The sequence below is a fragment of the Hyla sarda genome, chromosome 8 (genome assembly GCF_029499605.1).
Source record: "Hyla sarda isolate aHylSar1 chromosome 8, aHylSar1.hap1, whole genome shotgun sequence".
NCBI lineage: Eukaryota > Metazoa > Chordata > Amphibia > Anura > Hylidae > Hyla > Hyla sarda.
The window spans coordinates 70,938,715-70,960,526 of NC_079196.1; the positions used below are offsets into that span (position 1 = coordinate 70,938,715).

Below are 21,812 nucleotides of genomic sequence, written 5' to 3' on the forward strand. Positions count from 1 at the left end.
GGTAATTATAAATAAGATTTCTGTGAAACCAAGTAGGTTGTTTCCAGCCACACAAATATTTGTTTTGTTGACAGAATGGATTTTTTCCCTAAATTGTGGAACTTCAAACCTTATTTTTAATGGTAACGGGAACCACTGAAAGGGTTGGCTCAAAAAATGAAAATAAAAATAAGACATAAGACCAATTTACACACACAGATTTAAAACATGAAAAATAAATTTTAATTTTTTTTTTATACAAAATGACGAGTATAAACACAAAAAGCATTGACCACCCAGTGATCACCCAAATTACGGAGTCTCTGATTAGAGACTCAAGTGTGCTCTATTCCACAAACAAACCTTTACAATACATATAAAAAGACTTTATACAAGTGCTAAAATATCTAGTGTATAAATAGGTTTATTGCATAATACAAAAATACAAAATTAGATTTTGCATATAAAAAAAAAATATATATATATATATATATATATATATATATATATATATATATATATATATATATATATATATATATATATATATATATATATATATATATATATATATATATATATATAGATAAAAAGGGGTAAAAGATAAGGACCGATCTGTTCATTTTCGGGCATATTTAACACCAAATGTTTGTCCTGGTGAAGGACCTGCAGGGAGATAGAAAAGAAAATGGCATTTAAACTCTGATTTCCCCATTTGTACATACACAAATCTGATGACACTTCCTGGGTGCACAAATACAATGTGGTTAAGTGCAGGGACTATGTTCATAGGAATGCTAGTTCTCGTTAATTGGCCCATGAAAAAAGGCCTGCGATCAGCCGATTGTGTTACCACAGGGGAATGTCCGTACAGAAAATCTCCGTGCGGACACTCCCCTGACAGCAGAGCGCTGGCAGAACATGCCGGCACTAGGACTGCTCAGAAATGGCCAGTCTCAGATGGCAATGCATTTTCATGCACAGACCGCAGAAAAAATTGACAAGAATTTGAATTTCCACACCCAGATCTTTCCGGCACAATGTGAACAGTGCAGAAGAATCCCATTGACATCAATGGAACACTGCTGCTGCGGAATCTCCGTGTGAAATGCCAATGCAGAATTCCGCATGGAAATTTGGAAATTTCTTCATGTGAACATAGCCTAAGAAAATGCTTGTTCTTTGGTTGACTGCATCTTTCATCAAGGCATTAAAACCATTGTTATTGACTGCATCCCCCCCCGTGTGTACACATGTGAAAAAAAAAAAGGGGGCGGCAGCACTAACCTTCACCAATCATAACGGCATATACCACCACATTATGAGTTGGGAATACCTCTTTAAGTATGCAAAGTTTTTTTTTTTCTGATTATAGCCTCTTTAGGGTCTGTATTAACCATTTTTTCTACAGAAAAAATAAAAAATACTTAAGTCTTTGACTTTCATTTCTATTTGGCACGGATGGTAAAAACATTAATATAATTAAATAGAACAGGTTTTATACTTCCTGTAAAAGCTCTCTCTGAGGATCCATTGGGGGACACAGGAACCATGGGTATATCTTTCTGCCACCAGGAGACCGACACTAGGCATTAACAAAAATGAAGTCGGCAGGCCCCTTCTGGCAGGATATACCCCGCCCACTGCCCATAGTCCCAAAGCAGTAGGAGGAAACAGACAAATCACTACAGAGTCCGAAGAAGACCCAGACAACAAAAATCAACCGAACAAGTCCACAGACAGGAAATAGACTCTCAGGTCAACAAACTAATAACCAACAGGTGGGTGCTGTGTCCCCCCCCCAATGGATCATCCGAGAAAGAATTTACAGTAAGCATAAAAAAAATCTACTTTTCTCGTTGGGGGACACAGGAACAGTGGGACGTACCAAAACAGAAACCAGCCAAAAGAATCAGGCGGATGGCAACGACATGGTAGAACTTTGTGAACGTGTGCACGGACGACCAACTGGCCACCTTACACTCCTGCAGGGCCAAAGCCCTGTTGAAGACCGCCCAGGAGGCCCCAACCGAGCAGGTTGAGTGTGTCGTAAGGGGAAGACCCTTTCCCTTAGACCGATAGGCCTCTGATATGGCAGACCGGATCCACCGGGATATGGTTGCCTTAGAAGCTGGAAGCCTTGCGCTGGCCTACGGAATGATGAACATCGAATCAGAGCGCCGAAAAGAAGAGGTGGCCAAGAAATAAACCCGCAGAGCTCTGACCATGCTCCAAATTGTAGAGATCGCGCTCTTGAGGGTGAGACAGGACCGGGCAGAAGGAGGGAAGGACAATATCCTCGTTAAGATGAAAAGAGGAGACCAACTTCGGCAGAAAAGATGGTACCGGTCAAAGCATAGCCTTGTCCTGGTGAAGGACAAGAAAGGGGGGGGGGGGGGGTCGGCATTGAGAGCAGCCAATTCCAACACCCGCCGAATGGAGGTCACAGCTATGAGAAAAGACACCTTCCAAGAAAGGAGGTGGAGAGAGATCTCCCGAAGAGGTTCAAATGGGGCCCCTTGCAAAGCGCTGAGAAACAAATTCAGGTCCCAGGGTGGAGTGGGAGACCTGTAAGGAGGAGCCTTGTGTGCAATACCCTGAAGGAAGGGGCGAACATGAGGATCAGAAGCCAGGGGGCGCTGAAAAAGAATAGAAAGTGCAAACAACTGCCCTTTGAGGGAACTAAGTGTCAAGCGCATTTACAGCCTTCACTGTAGAAAGGAAAGCAGGTTTGGTAAGGGAAAAATAATGGGAGACAGGGAGCGGGCCTCACACCACCGAAAATAGGCACGCCAGATCCTGTGATAGATCGAGGACGGTTTACGTGCCTGAAGCATGGTGCGAATGACCCGGAGAGAGAAACCGCAAGCCTTCAGCACCGCGGGATCAACAGCCACCCTGTTTAATGTAGCAGCAGTGAATTGGGGTGGCAGAGAAGACCTTGAAAAAGAAGGTCCAGCCAATCAGAGAGCCGCATGGGGACATATGCCACGAGCAAACCACGGGCAAAACGGCCAATCCGGCACCACCAGGATTGCTGGGACACCATCTTCCTTGAGTTTCCTCACTACCCTGGGCAGAAGGGGAAGCGGAGGGAAGAGGTAAGGAATGGCGAACTGTGACCAGTAAATGACCAACGAGTCCAGAGCCAGAGGATCGCGGGACTTTGCCACAAAGGCAGGAACCTGCCGGTTTAGGAAGGACACAAAGAGGTCCACATCTGGGGTCCCCCAACGTTTCCACGAACACCGGAGAGACCACACCCCGGGTCGGTCGAGGAGAGACTCAGAAAGTACGCCTCCCAATTGTCCACCCCCGGAATGTGAATTGCCCATATGGAGGGAACCTGGTGTTCCGCCCAGACAAGTATCTTTTTCACCTCCATCATTGCAGCAAGGCTGCGAATGCCCCCTTGGCGGTTGATGTAAGTCACATTTGTGGCATTGTCCATTTGGACCCGAGGCGGAGTAACAATTCCCAGTTGAGAAGACAAAGAAAGATTGACCGAAGCTCCAGGATGTTGATGGAGAGATGGGCTTCCGAGGAGACTCATCGGTCGTTAAGACCTGCCAAGGCAGCGGGAGAAGCTAGCACTCTTCCTGGAGGAGTGGAGAGCCGAACCATCAAATGAGCGACTGGCAAATCGTGGGGGGGGGGGGGGTAGACTGATCTGGTGGTGGAGGGACAGAGGAGAAATGTCCCACAGAGACAGGATGGCCCACTGAAGAGGGCAGCACCGGAACTGAGCAAAAGGAACAGCTTCTATGGCAGCCACCATTTTGCCCAACACTTCCATTCACAAACGGATGGTCACAGATTCCGGGCTGCGCAATAGGCGTATTCGAGACAGAAGAGCACTCCTCTTGTCCAGTTGAACCAGAACCCAAGCCTTTTTGGTGTCGAAGTGAAGCCCCAGGAAAACAAGAGACTGCATGGGAGAGAGGTTGGATTTCTCCCCGTTGATCAACCACCTGAAACTGGTCAGGGTCTGAAAAGTGATGGAGACTCTCCTGATTTTGAGCAAAGGACAGAGCTTTGATCAACAGGTCATCCAGATACGGGAGAACCAACACCCCCGAGAGCAGAGGATGTCTTTCACCACCACCAGGAAGCTGAAGACCTAGGGAGCCATGGCCAGCCTGAAGGGCAGGGCCACAAATTTAAAATGACGCCGGAACGGCAAACCGCAGAAACAGTTTGTGTGCCGGAAAAATATGCATCCCGTATGTCCATCGAAGATAGGAATTTGCCCTGGTCCATGGATGCAACAACAGAACGGAGAGATTCCATTCAGAAGTGCCACATGCGCAAATGACGATTGAGGAGCTTCAAAAATCGAGAACCGGACGGACCGTTCCCCCTTTTTTGGGAACAAACAGGTTTGAATAGAAGCCCGAAAAACGTTCCTGGGGCGGAACCGGCACAATGACCCCCTGCGCAAAGAGAGTGTGGAGTACAGACTGAAAGGCCGCAGCTAGGGCTGGAGAGCAGGGAGGCCGGGACCGTAAAAACGATCCCGGGGAAAAGAACCAAACTATTTGGTAGCTGTCTGAAACGACGACCCGAAACCAGGAATCCTGGACCTGCGCCAACCAAACGTCCCAAAAGAGGGACAGGCGACCACCCACCCGAGAGGAAGGCTCGGGTGGGGGCACCCCTTCAGGCAGAGGTAGGCTTGCAAGTACCTGATATGACAAAAACGTCCAGGAGGGGTGCGCTTTGAAGGTAGGAGCCTTCCAAGACTGAAGACGCTGGTTTGTCCTGGCGACCTGAGGCAAAGGACCGAAAGGAAGAGGACTTGCAGCGAGAATCTGTCCTACGCACCTTATTCTGAGGGAGCAGAGAGCTATTACCACCTGTAGCCTCGGAGATGATTTCATCCATGCGTTTGCCAAAAAGGTGGCCGCCAGTAAAGGGCATCTCTGTGAGGGATTTCTTGGAGGCCATGTCGGCATTCCAGGCCTTCAACCACATGGAGCGGTGGATAGCCACCAAGTTGCCAGAAGCAAAGGCCGTAAAGCGTGCAGATTCCAAGGATGCTGAGCATAGATCATAACCAGCGATGGAGATCTGGAGAGCCAAGTCAGTCAGATCATCTGGAGGAGCCCTGGATAAAACGCCTTGGCGAAGTTGAGAGACTCAAACCAATAAGGCCTTGGATACAAGTCGCGGCAAACGCTGGAAGCAAGGACGAGCCAGCGACTCGACAGGGGACAGGGATACTTACCTAGGAAGATGTCCCATATACTCACCCCTGAAGTCTTCAACCAGTCTGGTGCCACCTGCATCATACCAGGCTGTAAAAGCGGGGCAAGAGGAGAACCAGACCCATGGTATATCCCTTAGCGCTGGTCGGTGGCGAGGATGGGTTAACGGTGCGTACCTTATGGACCGTGGCCTTTGCTGGCAAGTGGGGGGGGGGGGGGTTTGTATTAGGCCACACCATGCTCCTGTCACCCTAACCTAGATAAGATAACAAAAAGGAGAGAAAAATGTAACTAATAAAACTATAAAATAATAAAAAGAGCTCCAGACCTGTGTCTGCCTGATTATCTCAGTCAGTGGGCGGGGTATATCCTGCCAGGAGGGGCCAACTTCTTTTTGTTAATGCCTAGTGTCAGTCGGATACCCACTGTTCCTGTGTCCCCCAATAAAGCTGAACGAGAAGAGAGGTTCTTGCAGCAGTGGTTACAATATTTTATAGGAGAACTTTGTAATACCAAAGTCTCCTGTTTGGACAGTCTGAAGTGCTTATGCCTTAGTTTTTATAACACTTGCCATTTTGGAGTCCGCCAAGTCTTTGTTGAACAGTTTCCAGGTGGTGGATATAATCTGTAATAGAACGGTCAGGATCTTGCGAAGAATGGCGAGATCTTTCAGTTGTGAGGGAAGGGGAATGTCCAATCCTGTAAAAATAAAAAATAAGCATATATATGAAAAGCCCTCGTCTATCACTTTCATTCTTAGTAAGGGTCTGCATCAACGGTGTTTCTAACCATTTAGGTGTCCATTGTGATGGCTTCAGAGGTGGCGTACCAATACTATTGTTAGGACTGCGAAAGAGACTGTAAGGCAGGTCTCTGGTTGGAGGGGAGTTCAGTGTTGTACCACCCAGCTGTTGCAAAACATCCATTTTATTCACTGGCAATAAAAATTAAATTATCACAATTAGATCATTGAATATGAAATTACTATATAAAAGGGCATTTGCAAATTTTGCTGCCTGGATCATTTTCACACTTGAAATTTTTCTGTTTTTTCCCCCCTAAAAAGGTAGATTGAAAAAAAGAAAAAAAGAAAAAAAAAAAAAAAAAAAAAAGTGTTGCACATGTTTGTGCAACAGGATAAAAAGTCACAGGGAAGTAACCAAAGTAGTGTACTAAAGTGCAATGTCAAAATAATGCATACTAGTACCCCTATCACATGACATGCAACATAAATTTGGTCTACATACACACTGCCTCCATGCAAACTAAAAAGGTGTAGAAAATTAATTCCCCTTCACCAACCTTGATAAACCTGTAGCTTTCCCCTCTCATACAAACCAGAAAGTGGAACTTTTCCCAAACACTGCAAAGTGGCTGACTTTTGTGGCTGTGAGAAAGACTTTAAAATGCGGCTGTATTACAGCTCAGTAAATGAGGCTAAAGGCTGAAACTGAGAAACTAACATGATCCCCCCCTTTCTCTATGTCTTCATTGTGCTATTACTAAAAACCAAGCTATTAGAACAGGTTAAGAATTATTACCTTGCCGTGACACTGTATCTTCACCACCACTTTTCCGATTTGATTTTTGCCATTTCCTAACCAAGAACTTTAACCTGCAAAATAAATAAAAAAGCCATGATGAATTGTGCAGGCAGACATACCTACTGGTCTACAGATACAGTAATCTGGTTTCCTGACAGAACATGGAGCCCTGCTAGTAAAGGTAATACAGAAGCATTTTAGAGGGGCTAGTGCAGGGCAGCAACCCCCAGCACGCGTGCCATGAGTAGCACGTGGGGCTGGCTCTAGGCGCTCACTCTGCTAATGGGGATCCAGGACGCTTGTCCCGGATCCCCAAGCGAGTGAGCGCTGCTTTAAAGGGGTAGTCCAGTGGTGAAAAACTTATCCCCTATCCTAAGGATAGGGGATAAGTTTGAGATTGCGGGGGGTCTGACCGCTGGGGCCCCCTGCGATCTCTCTTTAAGGAGACCGGGCTCTCCAGACAGATAGCGGGTGTTGACCACCGCACTAAGCGGCGGCCTACACGCCCCCTCAATACATCGCTATGGCAGAGCCGGAGATTGCCCAAGGCAGCGCTTCGGCTCTGCCAGAGTTGTATTGAGGGGGCGTGTCGACCGCCACTTTGTGCGGTGGTTGACACGCCCCCTTCTCGCAGGCTGTCGGGGCCCCGTACAGGAGATTGCGGGGGGCCCCAGCGGTCAGACCCCCCACGATCTGCAACTTATCAGTTGTTCACTACTGGACTACTCATTTAAGCTGTGTGCACCTGCGGCTTCACTGAGAGGAGACCTGTGAACTTTGCCCCCACGCAGTGCAGTGAACTTTGCCCCCACAATGACGTCACTCATCGGCGCCTGCACTGTAGTGGGAGAAGAACGCAGCCAGCCTGTGCTGCTGAGGTGATCGCTGCGTAGGAAATAGGTGAGTAAAAGTTTGTTTCTTTATTCATCCTGGCATCAGCAGGGGAGGCAAGGTGATGGGAGGGGGGGAAAGGGGGATGCAAATTATGATGAGGAGGAGGGGGGGTGCAAGTGAGGAGGAGGGGGGTGCAAGTGATGAGGAGGAGGGGGGTGCAAGTGATGAGGAGGAGGGGGGGTGCAAGTGATGAGGAGGAGGGGGGGTGCAAGTGATGAGGAGGAGGGGGGGTGCAAGTGATGAGGAGGAGGGGGGGTGCAAGTGATGAGGAGGAGGGGGGGTGCAAGTGATGAGGAGGAGGGGGGGTGCAAGTGATGAGGAGGAGGGGGGGTGCAAGTGATGAGGGGTGTAAGTGATGATGATGAAGAGGAGTGCAAGTAATTGGGTGGTGGTGCAAGTGATGGAGAGGGGGGTGCAAGTGATGGGGTTGCAGGTGACAGGCAGGGGGATGATTAGGATGTGAAGGAGCACTGGCAACTTCCCTACCGGGCTACCTACCTTATTAATTTCCTGGGTACATACCCACCTGGCTACTTACCTACATAGCAACCTAAGTACCTACCTACATACATAGCTACCCATTTACCTACCTACCTATGAACTTACCTCCATAGCTACCTACTTATATCCAAGGAAAATTGTAGCTGACCAAAGTGCAGAATTCAATGCAGTTTATTCAATTTCAAACAGAGTTACAGAGCAGGCTACGTTGCGTCACCTCTCATGCTTGACAAAGGCGAAGACAGGTCGCTGAAATGTAGCCTGCTCTGTAACACTGTTCGGTGGAGTGTATTCCACTCCAAATTCTGCACTTCAGGGGAGTGCACTGGAAAAATGCAGAAAATAAGACGTTTGTCCTGCAGATGCTGCAGTGATGGGTTTTGGCTGGAAGAAGTCGTCATGGTGGTCTGAGCAAGATGGAGAACAGAAGGAAATAGGACGCCGCTGACCGTAAAAGATGTGAATTGTGAGTCAGTTAATGTGACTGTATGTATAATATTGTGCAACACGACTGGGGTCTGATCCTGGGGTCTGTATTATACTGGGGTCTGATTCTTGGGTCTGCATTATGTTGGCTGGCAATTCTGGGGTCTGCATTATGTTGGCTTGCGATTCTGGGGTCTGCATTATGTTGGCAGGCTATTCTGGGGTCTGCATTATGTTGGCAGGCTATTCTGGGGTCTGCATTATGTTGGCGTCTGAATTATAGTGGGGTCTGAATTATGGTGGGTGGTGATTCTGGGGTCTGTATTATGGTGGGTGGTGATTTTGGGGTCTGTATTATGGTGGGGTCTGATTCTGGGATCTGTATTATGGCAAGGTCTGATTCTGAGGTCTGTATTATTGTGGGGTCTGATTCTGGGGTCCGTATTATGGTGGGGTCTGATTCTGGGGTCCGTATTATGGTGGGGTCTGATTCTGGGGTCCGTATTATGATGGGGTCTGATTCTGGGGTCCGTATTATGGTGGGGTTTGATTCTGGGGTCCGTATTATAGTTGAGTCTTATTCTGGGGGTCTGTATTATGGTGGGTGGTGATTCTGGGGTCTGTATTATGTATACTGTAGTATACAGGTCAGTTAAAATGGTTATTCTCATTGTAAGGTCCTCACAGGGAGAATATATAAGGGCAATTCTGGAAGAAAAAAAAAAAAAAAAAAAGACACCCAGAACACGCCACACAAAGAGACTTCGAGAATAAAATTGGGCACAGCACCACCAAAAGGTTGCCTAGTGTATGCTTCGTGTCAGTGGCATCAAACTGAATGGCTACATTGTCCATTTCCAGTTACAAGAAACGGTTTACAAAGACAAAAAAAAAAAAATAATAATATATACAAAATGTCAGATCATAAACTTCCTACATAGACACAAGGCTCTATAAATGTCATGACAAGGTGTGTACCTAGAAATAGCGATTACAGCCCTCACAGTAGAACGAAATTTGCCGAGGCCAGTTTGGCATTTTCTGGGAATCTGTAGGTCTGCTGGAGATGGATATACACCCATACGTGCAATAAGAGACAGAGTAGCCTTTTCACAAGCTTGAAAGCCTCCAAGGAGTAGAAGTAGATATTTCTTTTGGTAGACTAAGGCTTTGCGGAAACTTTCAGCTCTGAGGTATTTTCTGTAAAGGCGTTGCATCTACAAGAAAATAATTAATAAATAAATAAAAATAAATAATGAAAGATTAAAGTTGATTTCAGAGTAATATGCTTTAAAGGGAATCTTTCAGATTCAGATTTTACTATATAAATTTCCTCTCTCTTCCTTCTGTGGCAATGCTTAATATATGGTAAAATCCTCTTCCTCACTATGCCCAATGGTGAAGATATAAAAAAGTTAGAAAGGTGCCCCCTACCGCCCATAAGTAATTGGAGCGGGGGACACCTTTAAAACTTAAACCTGTCGTACCTGTCATAGTGCAAAAAGAGAAAAAAGTGATGTTACTCAGGACCCAATCCTGATCATGTGCATATAATTTTATGTGTCTCGGACCTATAGATCCAGAGATATAAGCATTTATCTGCTGGTGAGTTACTTTTTCATTGTGCAGGCTGAGGGGGCGTGTGAGCAGTCAGCCAATCAGTACTCTCTACTCTGTAACCCTTTCCTCTCTGGTTTTATGCTGTGTCATGTGTCAGAGGAAGATACTTGGAGCTTGCCTGCAGTAATCAGAAGACATTATGGTGAATTCTTAACAGGATAAAATGTATAAATATAAGAATAGATCTTTATAAAATTAGTGCAAGGATTTTTTAGATAAAAGTACAGCATTTTTATGAATACATGTTCTGTGTTATCCTCTCCTAGTAAAGCTGGATGCTAATCAGCATAGCTGTCACTATGTGTGTCACTCATCTTTCACAGACTCCTGAATGTCTGATCAACTTTGTCATTCTGGAGTCCGAGAAAGCTGTGACTATTTCAGCATGCTGGGAGTTGTAGTTTAGTAAAAACTGAAGCTGCAAGGTTTGTAAATAACTGTTAGAGCAGTGTTGCCTCCAGCTGTTTTAAAACTACAGCTTCCAGCATGTCCACACATCCTTTATCTGTAGTTTTGCATACACAATAGAAATCTCCTATACTGGATACCAGTATGCTTTACGGCCGGTATCCAGTATGCTGTAAAAGCGTAAATTTTTTAACGTAAATTTGTTTCCCTTAGTCCTAACAGCAGCACAAGTGGGGTGTTCTGCCCCTGTGAAGCTGGCAGGACGGTGGAATTTTTAATTCCGCCCAAGCAATTTAAATTAATTAGCGCCCCCATAAAAGGCCTCCTCCCCTAGGCCATCTCGCTTAATAACAAGTAACAAAAAAGGTTAGGGCGGGAAATTTGTGTGCTGCTGTTAGGACTAAGGGAAAACAAATTTACGTTAAAAATTAACGCTTCCCTTACCTCCTAACCAGCAGCACAAGTGGGGACTTAGCGAGTAACAACACAAATAGGGAGGGACTACGGCAGAGTGGCATTTAGGATTGACTGCCCAAGTGCCAACTCTTCCGATCGTTTGGCATTAACCCTGTAATGACTCAAAAAAGTATTGTGGGTGCTCCAAGAAGCAGCAGCACAAATCTGTTCCAGAGGAACAGACCTTTTCTCAGCAAAGGAAGTAGAGACTGCCCTAGTGGAATGGGCAGTGACAAAGGCAGGAGGAGTTAGCTCCTGGACTATGAAGGTCTCTCGGATTGCCTCCTTAATCCACCTGCTTAGGGTAGGTTTAGAGGCTTTCAAGCCCTTGTTCTTTCCAGAAAAAAACAAGGAGGTGTTCCGACTTCCTGAATTCTCCAGTTCTTGAGATATAGAAAGAGCTCTAGAGAGGTCCAGAGTGTGGTCAACCGCTTCTTCAGGAGAGGATGGATTAGGGAGTAGAACTGGAAGGGAAATAACCTGGTTGGTATTGGAGAAAGTCGGAACCTTAGGAAGGAAGGTAGGTAAAAACCTCAACAGGACTCTGTCCTGTAGAAAAACAGTATAAGGCTCGAAAGCCGAAAGGGCCTGAAGCTCACCCACTCTCTTGGCTGAGGTTATGGCCAATAAAAAAGTGACTTTAAGGGACAAATACCTAAAGTCTACTTCTTCCAGAGGTTCAAAGGGGGGGACGCATAACCCCCCCGAGAACAGTGGTTAAATCCCAACTGGGAATAGGTCTGAGAACTGTAGGTTTAAGTCTTTCAGCCCCTTTGAGGAATCTTCTAACCAGGGATTCTTGTGATAGAGACCTGCCTAGGAAGGCAGAGAGTGCTGCGACCTGAACCTTTAAGGTGGATGGGCTAAGACCCTTGTCAAGGCCATCCTGGAGAAAACGCAGTATTGCAGAAAGAGGAGGATCTGAGGTAACTACCTCTTTCGTTGCACACCATTGAAGGAAAATCTTCTTTATCCTGGAGTAAACCTTATTTGTAGACTCTGCTCTAGAGTGTGAAATAGTTCTCAAGACCTCCGCAGGAAGCCCACTCCTTAGTAGGGTCCTGTCAATCTCCAGGCTGTCAGATTGAGTCTCCTCAGATCTAGGCAGGAGCCTGTGTTGTGAGACACAAGGTTCTGCACGTGGGGAAGCCTCCAATAACACCCCTGACTCCTCCTCATGAGTTGGGTGAACCAAGACCTCTTCGGCCAGAATGGGATGATGGCAATCACTGAGGTCTGGTCTTGCCTGACTTTCATCAATACCCTGGGTATCATGGAAAGTGGAGGGAATATGTAGGCCAGCCTGAACCTCCATGGAATGGACAGAGCGTCTATCGCCACCGGATTGTCCTCCTTGTAAAGGGAACAAAACCTGCTTACCTTGGCATTCAGCCGGGTTGCCATGAGGTCTATTTCTGGTGTACCCCACTTCAGGGTTATCCTCCTGAAGATCTTCTCGTTGAGGGACCATTCTCCCTGGACTGCAAGCCCGCAACTTAGACGATCTGCCACGGAGGAAAACAAGCGCGCGCCGGACACGTGGGACGCCGGGCGGGTAAGAAAAAACCCGCGGCGGCATCCCTAATGCTAGGCGGGATCACCGGATCCCTCTAGCAACATAAAATAGTCAAAACAAATTGTTTTAAGATAAACCAGGCTGGAGGCCCAGATAATATAAAGAGAAAAAAACAGGGGGCAGTTGGAAAAGGTACTGCGCCCCAAAAATATCTCCCCAAATACAAGGGAGACATCCAGGCAGGCTCCAAAGGAGCCTGCACCGTCCCGCTGTCCTTACACAGGACAGAAAAAAAGCGAGATGGCCTAGGGGAGGAGGCCTTTTATGGGGGGGGGGGGGCTAATTAATTTAAATTGCTTGGGCGGAATTAAAAATTCCACCGTCCTGCCAGCTTCACAGGGGCAGAATACCCCACTTGTGCTGCTGGTTAGGACGTAAGGGAATCTAGACTAGTCTGTCTGGCTAAAAGACAGGCGACCCCTAGTGGTGGCTATTTTGAGCTTGAATTTCAGGTGAAAATAATTTAAATTTTTTTTAACAGGTGTATATTGTGAAAGGTCATATTATAATGACTCCTGCAATATATGAAAAGCTTTTAACAATGACAGTGCCTCTTTAACCTCTTTACTATCACTGCTGGCAGAAATATTTCCCAGGCATGGTGAGAAACAAAAAGAAAAATAATTTACCATACATGAGATTTTTTTTGTACTCCCAGTAAAATCTCTCTCGTAGCCTTCATTGGGGGACACCTATACTGATGGGGTATATGCTCCTGACACTAGGAAAAAAGTCGGCTCCTCCCTAGCAGGATATACCCACCCATTGGAAGTGAGGTAATCAGTTTTGTCACAAAGCAGTAGGAGAAGCCAAAAAAGTCCAAAAAGGACCCTAGAAAGAATCCTGGATAAAAACCCAATAACCGGAAAAGACTATCCGGACAAAAATTTTAAAAATGGGTGGGTGCGGTGTCCCCCAATGAGGGCTACAAGAGATTTTACAGTGAGTAAAAAATATCTCCTTTTCTCAGTCACTCTTCATTGGGGGACACCTATACTGATGGAACATACCAAAGCAGTCCCCTAGGGTGGGAAAAACATCCACTAACAAAAGGAGAGAAGTCCCGAGACTGAACCCACTCGTCCCGTAATGCCTGCTGACAAAACCCCAGGCAAGAGAAAACCCGAGGCCCAGAAACTGAGCTCCCGGAGATCCCAGATCTATGGATATGGACTAGGACACCAAGGAAGAGACCGTGCTTTGCAGAGACTCTAAACCTCCATCCATATAGAGAGACAAGAAAAAAAGTCGACTAGGAAGCCAGATGGGCCGGAACCACCCTGAAGGAAGTAGGAAAATAACGCCAAGGAACACAGCACCAGACAGAGGAAAAGGGAACAAGAGAGCCCCATCCAGAGTCAACCGATTCAAGAGAACATGGAGGGAAAAAAAAAAAAAAAAAAAAAAAAAAAAAAAGAAGACAGACCTCTCTAAAGCCAGTTTCCGTCTGGCAGATAAGATCAATGACCTGAACGTCCGCAGACCCAAAACCCCATCCCAGGGGCCCGATGAGAGCACCCGGGAGGAGAAGTGAGGTTGACTGGCAGAATCCGGATGATGGTGGTGTCAGTGTAGTGCAACTGGCACTGTCAAAGGGAAGGATGAACACACCCTCCAGGGAGATCGCGCCGAGGAAGGAGGAGAGCAATGGAAGGACCCCAACAACAGACAGTGGCTATATCGACTGTCGTCAAGCCATACATGAGTGCATAAACTCTGCCAACAGAGAAGAGTGTCAAGGCTGCATGAGCAGCAGTAGACAACCAAGAAACAGGAAGAGAGCCAGGCTGCAATAGTGGGCAAAAGCACACAAGTATAGACAGCAAAAAGCTCATCTGAATGCTCAGAGCCAAAAAACAAGGGCCAGCCTGATACCCCACCTGTATAGTGGGAAGAGAGAGAAGGCTCCATCTTGGTAGTACCAAGCGCTCAGCGAAATAGTCCCCCTAGATGAGGGGAAAACAAGGGGTGGTAGAGAGGAAACCCATGCCCTGACCAGCTAAGCTCCCTGATCCCCGTACCCCCTGAGGAAGGGAGATGAAAAAGTGCACCAGGCACTGTAGGAACAGCGAAATGCCACCCAATGGCAACGGAACAAAGTACTGGGTGTGCAGAGCCCCCTGGAACTCTGGCTCCTCCATACCTCGTTGTGTTGTAGCAATGTGCTTACCCAGAGGGATCGGAATCCTGGACCCTGGTGCTGGGCAAATATACAAAGACGTGACTATCAATGCAAGTATGGAGCATGCACAGATACAAAGCAACCAACAGCATTGAAAGGAACACCCCATCAGGGTGAAAACCTGGACCAGATGGACACCAGCGGAGACAACCCGCTCGAGTCTAAGGCAACAGAGCAGGCATCTGAGCCACCCTACCCAGGAACTCAGGAAGATACCTGGAGATCATCAGGCCCATGCCAGCACAGAGGTGCTCAACTGTCACAGACCAGAAACGATCACAGGAAGGCCCAAGGCACACCCCACCGACAGCAGGGAAGGTGAGCTATACACTTGCAGGGGGGGGGGGGGGCCCTTAGCAGACGTAGTGGGACGGACATTTCCAAGTAACATACAGAGAGACACTATGTGGAGTTTCACATGGAAGCGAGTCACCAGATTGCAGTCGCGGGAGCGGCAGGAATGGGGGAGGAGACCTTTAGAAGTAGAAAGCCCTGCAAACACAGAGTGGCTATCTGGCGTGGGCCACCAGCCATAAGCCGGCATGTGGAGGGGTACCTCGTAAAGTAGGGAACCCCACAAACCAGTATGTGGCGCATTGTAGAGGGCTATGGAGCAACATTGGGACACCCACTCGGAACTACGCCCAGGCAGTGGGTTACCTGCATGTCTGCCAGGTAGTGGGAAGTGTATGGTAGTTGATCCGACGTAGCAGTAAAAAACCGAGACAGCAGTCAGACTGACAGGTGGAGGATTCCTGAACGAACACTCTTTCAAACCCTCCCATAGACAGTGGGGCACAGGAGTGCGGCCAAACTTATGGGTGACTCGGTGGTGTAGGAGACCATGCAGACTAAGACTGGCTGACTGTCAGCAGACCCTTGTGCCTGCAGGAACCCTCTGACAGAGTCCTCACACCAACAGTGAGGTACAGGAAGCCACAGCTATGCACACGGCAGCCTAGAGATGGGAGACTGAAAGCAGCGGAAACTGTGCAGACAACAGTCTGGCGTAATGAGTGACCCTCCAGGCGCTGGTGATAAAGGGACACAGTCAGATAGGCAATAACTGTGCCCTTTTGACACATGTGGAAAGGCAGCGAAGCCTAGAAGCCATGAATAGAATCCCCATCACCCCGGGAGATCGGGGGAGGCTTAGGAGCCGTGGACTGAATCCCCTACACCCTGCATAGAGTCCACAGGACACACCAGGTCACTCCACCGGACATTGTGCACTAGCAGTGGGGTACCAGAACTTCAGCTGCCGATACTTCAGCCCTTGGAGAAGTGACAGGTGGCAGAGAAAACCATGCAAACCACTGTCTGGCTTACTGGCATGGGTCCATGTAGACAACAGGGCACTCCAGCCATCAACTTGCACTAGCAGTGGGGTACCGATGTCCAGCCGCGGATGTGGCAGTTGTGAGATGAGTGACAGGTTAGACTACTGTCTGGCCTAATGAGAGCAGGTGCAATACATGGCCACGCAGTGACACTTTCACGGAGACCTCGCACTGGGCGTGGGGATCCGGGACAGCAGCCGTGGATGTGGCAGCCTGTGGAGAAGGGAAAAATTTATGTACATGACAAGAACACCTGCGGACATGGCAAACATGTCTTACAGCCTGTGGTAGAGGAGAAACAGTCCTGACTGTAACCCTGGTATCTTCCAAGGAATCATGAAATCCCTAGCACGACCCGCCACAGCGAGTCACATCTCTGACAGAGTGAGAACCCCAGCGAAACCAGGTATGCCAGAGGCTTTTTGTACCCCAAGATACTGCCATATCTGGTTAAAGCATGGGGCGACGGACGCAAGCTTCGAAATCGGCCCACGTGCGCAAAAATCCAATTAACCTATGATCCCCAGATGGGGACGCATCAGATGTTAAACTGATAAAAACTAAGACGATCTGTTGAAGTTCCCAAGTGGAAAGAAACAGCTGTCATCATTAACGCACTAGCGCTCGGCCTCCCGGTGCAGCGTGGAGCCGCTTTGCCTGCATGTCCAAGCAATAAACACAGAGTGAATATCTACAACGTGGTGAGTTGCCTATACTTTTTTCTTGCTATTGGAAGCTGATAAAAACAGATGCTACACTTGATCTCAGTCCAAAAGGCCAAGAAGCGACAGATAGTACAGGCTAAGGCTGATATTTGTGTCCCCTGAGGCCACAAGGGTGCATGGAGAATAAGGCACAATTTAATTATAGGCCACAGGAATTCACCATTTTTTTTTGAATATTGTGCTTTCCACCTCCTGCCGGGGGGTTTGGAAGGAAAGAAAGGTGGAGCTATGCCCAGGTGCTGGCCGTTGGCGGGAAGGGGTTAACGGCGCATACTCTATGCCCCATGCTTCATTGCCTTATATGGGGGAACAGGTAGCGCCATGCTCCTGAACGCTGGCCGTTGGCGGGAAGGGGTTAACGGCGCATACTCTATGCCCCATGCTTCATTGCCTTATATGGGGGAACAGGTAGCGCCATGCTCCTGAACCCCCACCTGAGTAAAGAACCTAACTAAACAGCCTTTACTAGAAAATAATTAAAAAAAGCCCAGGTCTGGGGAGCTCCCAGACCTGTGTTTTGCCTCCTGCTGACAAGCTTAAACGGATTACCACACTCCCAGTGGGCGGGTATATCCTGCTAGGGATGAGCCGACTTTTTTCCTAGTGGCAAGAGCATATACCCCATCGGTATAGGTGTCCCCAATGAAGAGCGACCGAGAAATAACAGTTTTCTACTCGTTATATTTGGTAAAATCTGATGACCAGCTCCCTTTAAGGGTAGATGCCACTTCAGACGTTGCTTTAATAGAAGAAATGTCCTGAAGATGGAAATTCACCTTGGAATTTGAAACATCTTGCAGAGGTCTGTTTTCCACAGTTGCTTTGCTCAGTTCCGACTCTGCATGTTTCAATGCAATTTGTAAGAGGCGCTTTTCCCGAAACCACACAGCACGTTCTGCCTCCAGGACAGAGTCTATAACATCAGTATGCACCTAGAATGACATAACAGGTTTAATCAGGAACCTTTCATAGTTCCAGTCAAGCAAACCAACTTTAGTCCCTTGCAGCATGATCATGATGGCCCAAAGACACAGCCCCAAATGTTTGGTTACAAATAACAGGTTTATTCATATTAACCAGGCAATGAAGTTAAAGTTAAGTTTCACACTTGCAATAAACTGCCCACACTGCATTTTATAGCCTATGGTGTCCCCTCCCATGCAACTGGGGAGCTGAATCCTTGTTTAGTTGTGTCCTAAAAACAGACAAACTTTAGTGCAAACACCCTTTCTGCTTTGTGTCACCCCCCCCCCACCCCTCATTTTGTTACTATTGCAATGCAAGTGCCTGAGGAAGTTAGGTCCATCTCCACTTATTTCCCCATTTGGTCCTTAACTTATTTTTGCTCCTCTGGAGTTGTTGCTCAAAAGCTAGAAAAGCACATTTAGAACACCAAATTGCTCCCCCCCCAATGTATACCTGATTATTAGTTTTCTGAAGGGATTCTTGATGGCTCTTGACTAGTTTGGATAGTTGACTTTTCAGTTCTAGTTTCTCTTTTGTAAGCTGTGATACAGAGCTCGCAAGCTCCTCATTCTCACGTTTCAATATATCGATCACTCTGGATGGAGACTGCGATGGCTGCTAGAGGAAGCAAAGAGAAAGTGGTGAAACCAAACCAACCTGTTCCATTGGGCATTCTATAAACTTTCATGGAAGTTTTTATTTTGTTAACTTCTATCTTTAGGCTAGTTTAAGACAAACATAATATGAATGCATTTCTGTGTCCATATTACAGCTGCGAGTCTTGGTTCAAAAATAAGTCTTCGTTTGATGACCAGTGGTTGCCCTGGGACTTGAGGTCATAATATGGTCTTAGTTAAGCAGCTATATTATGCTCCTCTTAAGCTGGCCTAAAAAGGTAACTTTACCTTACGTACTGTAAAGAGTTTCTCAAAACTTTGCACATCCAATAATTACATGGTTGACATTTCATTTAAAGGGATATTCCAGGCCAAAACTTTTTTTTATATATCAACTGGCTCCGGAAAGTTAAACAGATTTGTAAATTACTTTGATTAAAAAAATCTTAATTTTTCGAGCGATATTATCTTCTGAAGTTGAGTTGTTGTTTTCTGTCTAACTGCTCTCTGATGACTCACGTCCCGGGAGCGTTGCAGTTCCTATGGGGATATTTTCCCATCATGCACAGCTCACGGGACGTGACATCACCAATGAGCAGTTAGACAGAAAACTTCAGAAGCTAATAACTATTGGAAGGATTAAGATTTTTTAATAGAAGTAATTTACAAATCTGTTTAACTTTCCCGGAGCCAGTTGATATATATAAAAAAAAAAAAGTTTTTGCCTGGAATACCCCTTTAAGTTACAAGCTTGTAAAACTACACTTCATCTGCAACTGTAAGGTATAGTCAAGGCCAGTGTTTCTAAAGCAAGACCCACTGCTTTTCTTATTTGAAATCAGATTTATTTTATAATGGACTTTTTTTTATAATCAGGTTACACATTTTATACAAACACCACAAATAACCCCACTTACTGCGTCCTAAAAAAAAAAAAAAAAAAAAAAAAAACAGAACATCACAGGGTATAAACATTTTACAGCCTGTATTCTGTATTTTTTATATGCATACATGCTTGCATGACTGCAGCTTCTCTTAATAATTATAGTAAGTGAAACATTAAAACACCAACCTGGACATATCCTCTCTGCAATTCAGACCTCAGCTCTGAAAGAGAGTCCAACAGTGCCGTCACTTCAGCCTCATCTGGGAACCCTTCATGCGATCTGGGGGAGAAAAAAAAAATAACAGCATAATGGGGAAAATTTTACTAAAACTGTATTTTTAAGAGATGGTAAACTCAGATGGACATACTTCAGATGAGTTAGTTTTATCACAGTGGCTCAGGCTGTTTGATAAATCTGGTGCATCTGTAGATTGTCTTGTGCACAATCTGAAAATTGTCACAAAGGACTCTATATAAAAGACGGCTTGCCCAGGGTTAAAAAAAAAAATAATAATAATAATAATAAAACACTGAGCAGATTTCTTTAAACAGCACCACTCACATCCTTTAATGGCAGCTATGCATAGGCCTAATATGCTAACAGCTATTTCCCTGTGTGCACCTGTGATTTCACAGATTTCTATGCAAGTATCTCTATCATAGCACAGCCATGAAGAAATTGAGAACACTGAACACAAACTCTAAAGTTGACTCTCTTTCATAGTGTACAGCTTACCTGTCACTTTTGTTCTGCACCCATTTCTTCACTTGAAGCACAGTGTGAAGCAGCTGTTGCCATATTCTTTGCATGTTAGTGGTTAAGTAATTGACATTTTTAGTAGAGGTACTGCTGTCATTCCTGAATTTGTTCTTTCGGGAAGCTAGATCACGTTCTTGTTCTTCTAGGTCTGCAAGCATCTGCTGAAGTTCCTGGATACGACGTCTGTCCCGTTCATGTTGTATCTGTAAGTCCTAATTTAACACAGTCTATGAAGCCAATGCTTTTTTCCTTCAGAGTGTACAATACACAAAACCAAGTACTAAAGTAAGTCAGACTGCCCTTAGTTTGTTACAGACACAATAAGTTCTAAAATGTTGGCATTTACATTAGATAAGATGTGTCCTGATCGAAAATTTCTATGATTATGTGTCAGAATTCTCTGAGTGTGCAACTAAACCACCTTTGTGTGCAATATAATCTAAATATGACTATACAGTACTGTATACTATAACCCAAGCTGCTCAGAACTCACCATTATTTGACAATTCTGCTCCTCTTCTTGGACTCTACTTGCTTCTGCTTGTTTCAATCTTCTTGACTCCTGCTCCAGTTCTTTTACCCAGGTTCTTTCCTTTTCCTGAAAATTTAAGACTTGAGCTTGGTATTGATCACGCTCCTTCTGCAGACGAAGTTCGCGTTCTTCCTGCTGCTCTAAAACACAGTCCAGTTGTTGTTTCTGACTCTGTAAGGACTCCAGCAGTGCACGCAACTTGACTCCAGCCTCTTTTTCTTTTTGCATTTCCTCACGACAGGCTTGTACTTCAGATTCTAGTTGTCGTTTGGCATGGACTACCTGCTGTTGGGTCTTCTCAATCATGGCAGCAAGGTCCCTAGCACGCTTCCTCTCTGCTTCCAGTTCACTCTGTAATGCTTGTACTACCTTGTGTTCCTGCTGCATCTCGTCCACTTTTTTGGCAAGTTCTCGAGCATGCTGCTGTCTTAGCTGTTCAAGAACACCATGCTCGAGAGTCAAGGCATTTGAAAGACTTAATGAATGCTGCTTTTCCTTCTCCAACAGCTTTGCTGCCTCTGATAGTTTGCTCTGTTCTTGAGCAAGTAGTGCTTTACAACGAGACTGCTCTATTTCCAGTTCTTTTTTAAGGTTGCTGCAGAATGTTTGCTCTTGAGCGAGAGCTGCTGACATTTTGGCATTTAGCATTTTCTGCTCCTCAAGAGACCGTGAGGTTTCCTGACATGAAAAGCAATGAAGGATGTTAAGTCTACTAATCAGCCAAAAAAACAAACCAAGCATATTACTACTTATTTTTATCACCTATCCAGTCAGCTTCCATAGCCTTAACTTGCTAAACCACTTAACTTTTTATACATTTTTTTTTATAAATTTTTTTGGAATAAAATGTGACAAAAAAAAAAAAAAAAAAAAAGCAGAAATTTTGGACTTTAACCCCTTAAGGACTCAGGGTTTTTCCGTTTTTGCACTTTCGTTTTTTCCTCCTTACCTTTAAAAAATCATACCCCTTTCAATTTTCCACCTAAAAATCCATATTATGGCTTATTTTTTGCGTCACCAATTCTACTTTGCAGTGACATTAGTCATTTTACCCAAAAATGCACGGCGAAACGGAAAAAAAAATCATTGTGCGACAAAATCGAAAAAAAAACGCCATTTTGTAACTTTTGGGGGCTTCCGTTTCTACGCAGTGCATATTTCGGTAAAAATTACACCTTATCATTATTCTGTAG

General features: G+C 45.8%; 1 protein-coding gene and 1 non-coding gene across 2 annotated transcripts in view; both read right to left on the reverse strand.

Annotated features, from left to right (window-relative positions):
* Nucleotides 1-230: 230 nt before the first annotated feature.
* The window catches only part of PCNT (pericentrin), a 115,726-nt gene continuing 94,144 nt past the window's right edge, over nt 231-21,812 (reverse strand). The window contains exons 41-51 of the mRNA XM_056536639.1: nt 20,581-21,297; nt 20,064-20,299; nt 19,514-19,607; nt 18,278-18,442; nt 17,635-17,790; nt 9,530-9,768; nt 6,728-6,801; nt 5,976-6,120; nt 5,758-5,885; nt 550-645; nt 231-454 (exon numbers count right to left, since the gene is read on the reverse strand). Of these exons, the coding sequence (XP_056392614.1) occupies nt 599-645; nt 5,758-5,885; nt 5,976-6,120; nt 6,728-6,801; nt 9,530-9,768; nt 17,635-17,790; nt 18,278-18,442; nt 19,514-19,607; nt 20,064-20,299; nt 20,581-21,297 (2,001 nt within the window). The 3' untranslated portion in view covers nt 231-454; nt 550-598. The remainder of the gene's footprint in view (nt 455-549; nt 646-5,757; nt 5,886-5,975; nt 6,121-6,727; nt 6,802-9,529; nt 9,769-17,634; nt 17,791-18,277; nt 18,443-19,513; nt 19,608-20,063; nt 20,300-20,580; nt 21,298-21,812) is intronic.
* LOC130290098 (U2 spliceosomal RNA) lies at nt 16,547-16,731 on the reverse strand. The gene has a single exon (XR_008847507.1). It is a non-coding gene; the product is annotated as a U2 spliceosomal RNA (small nuclear RNA).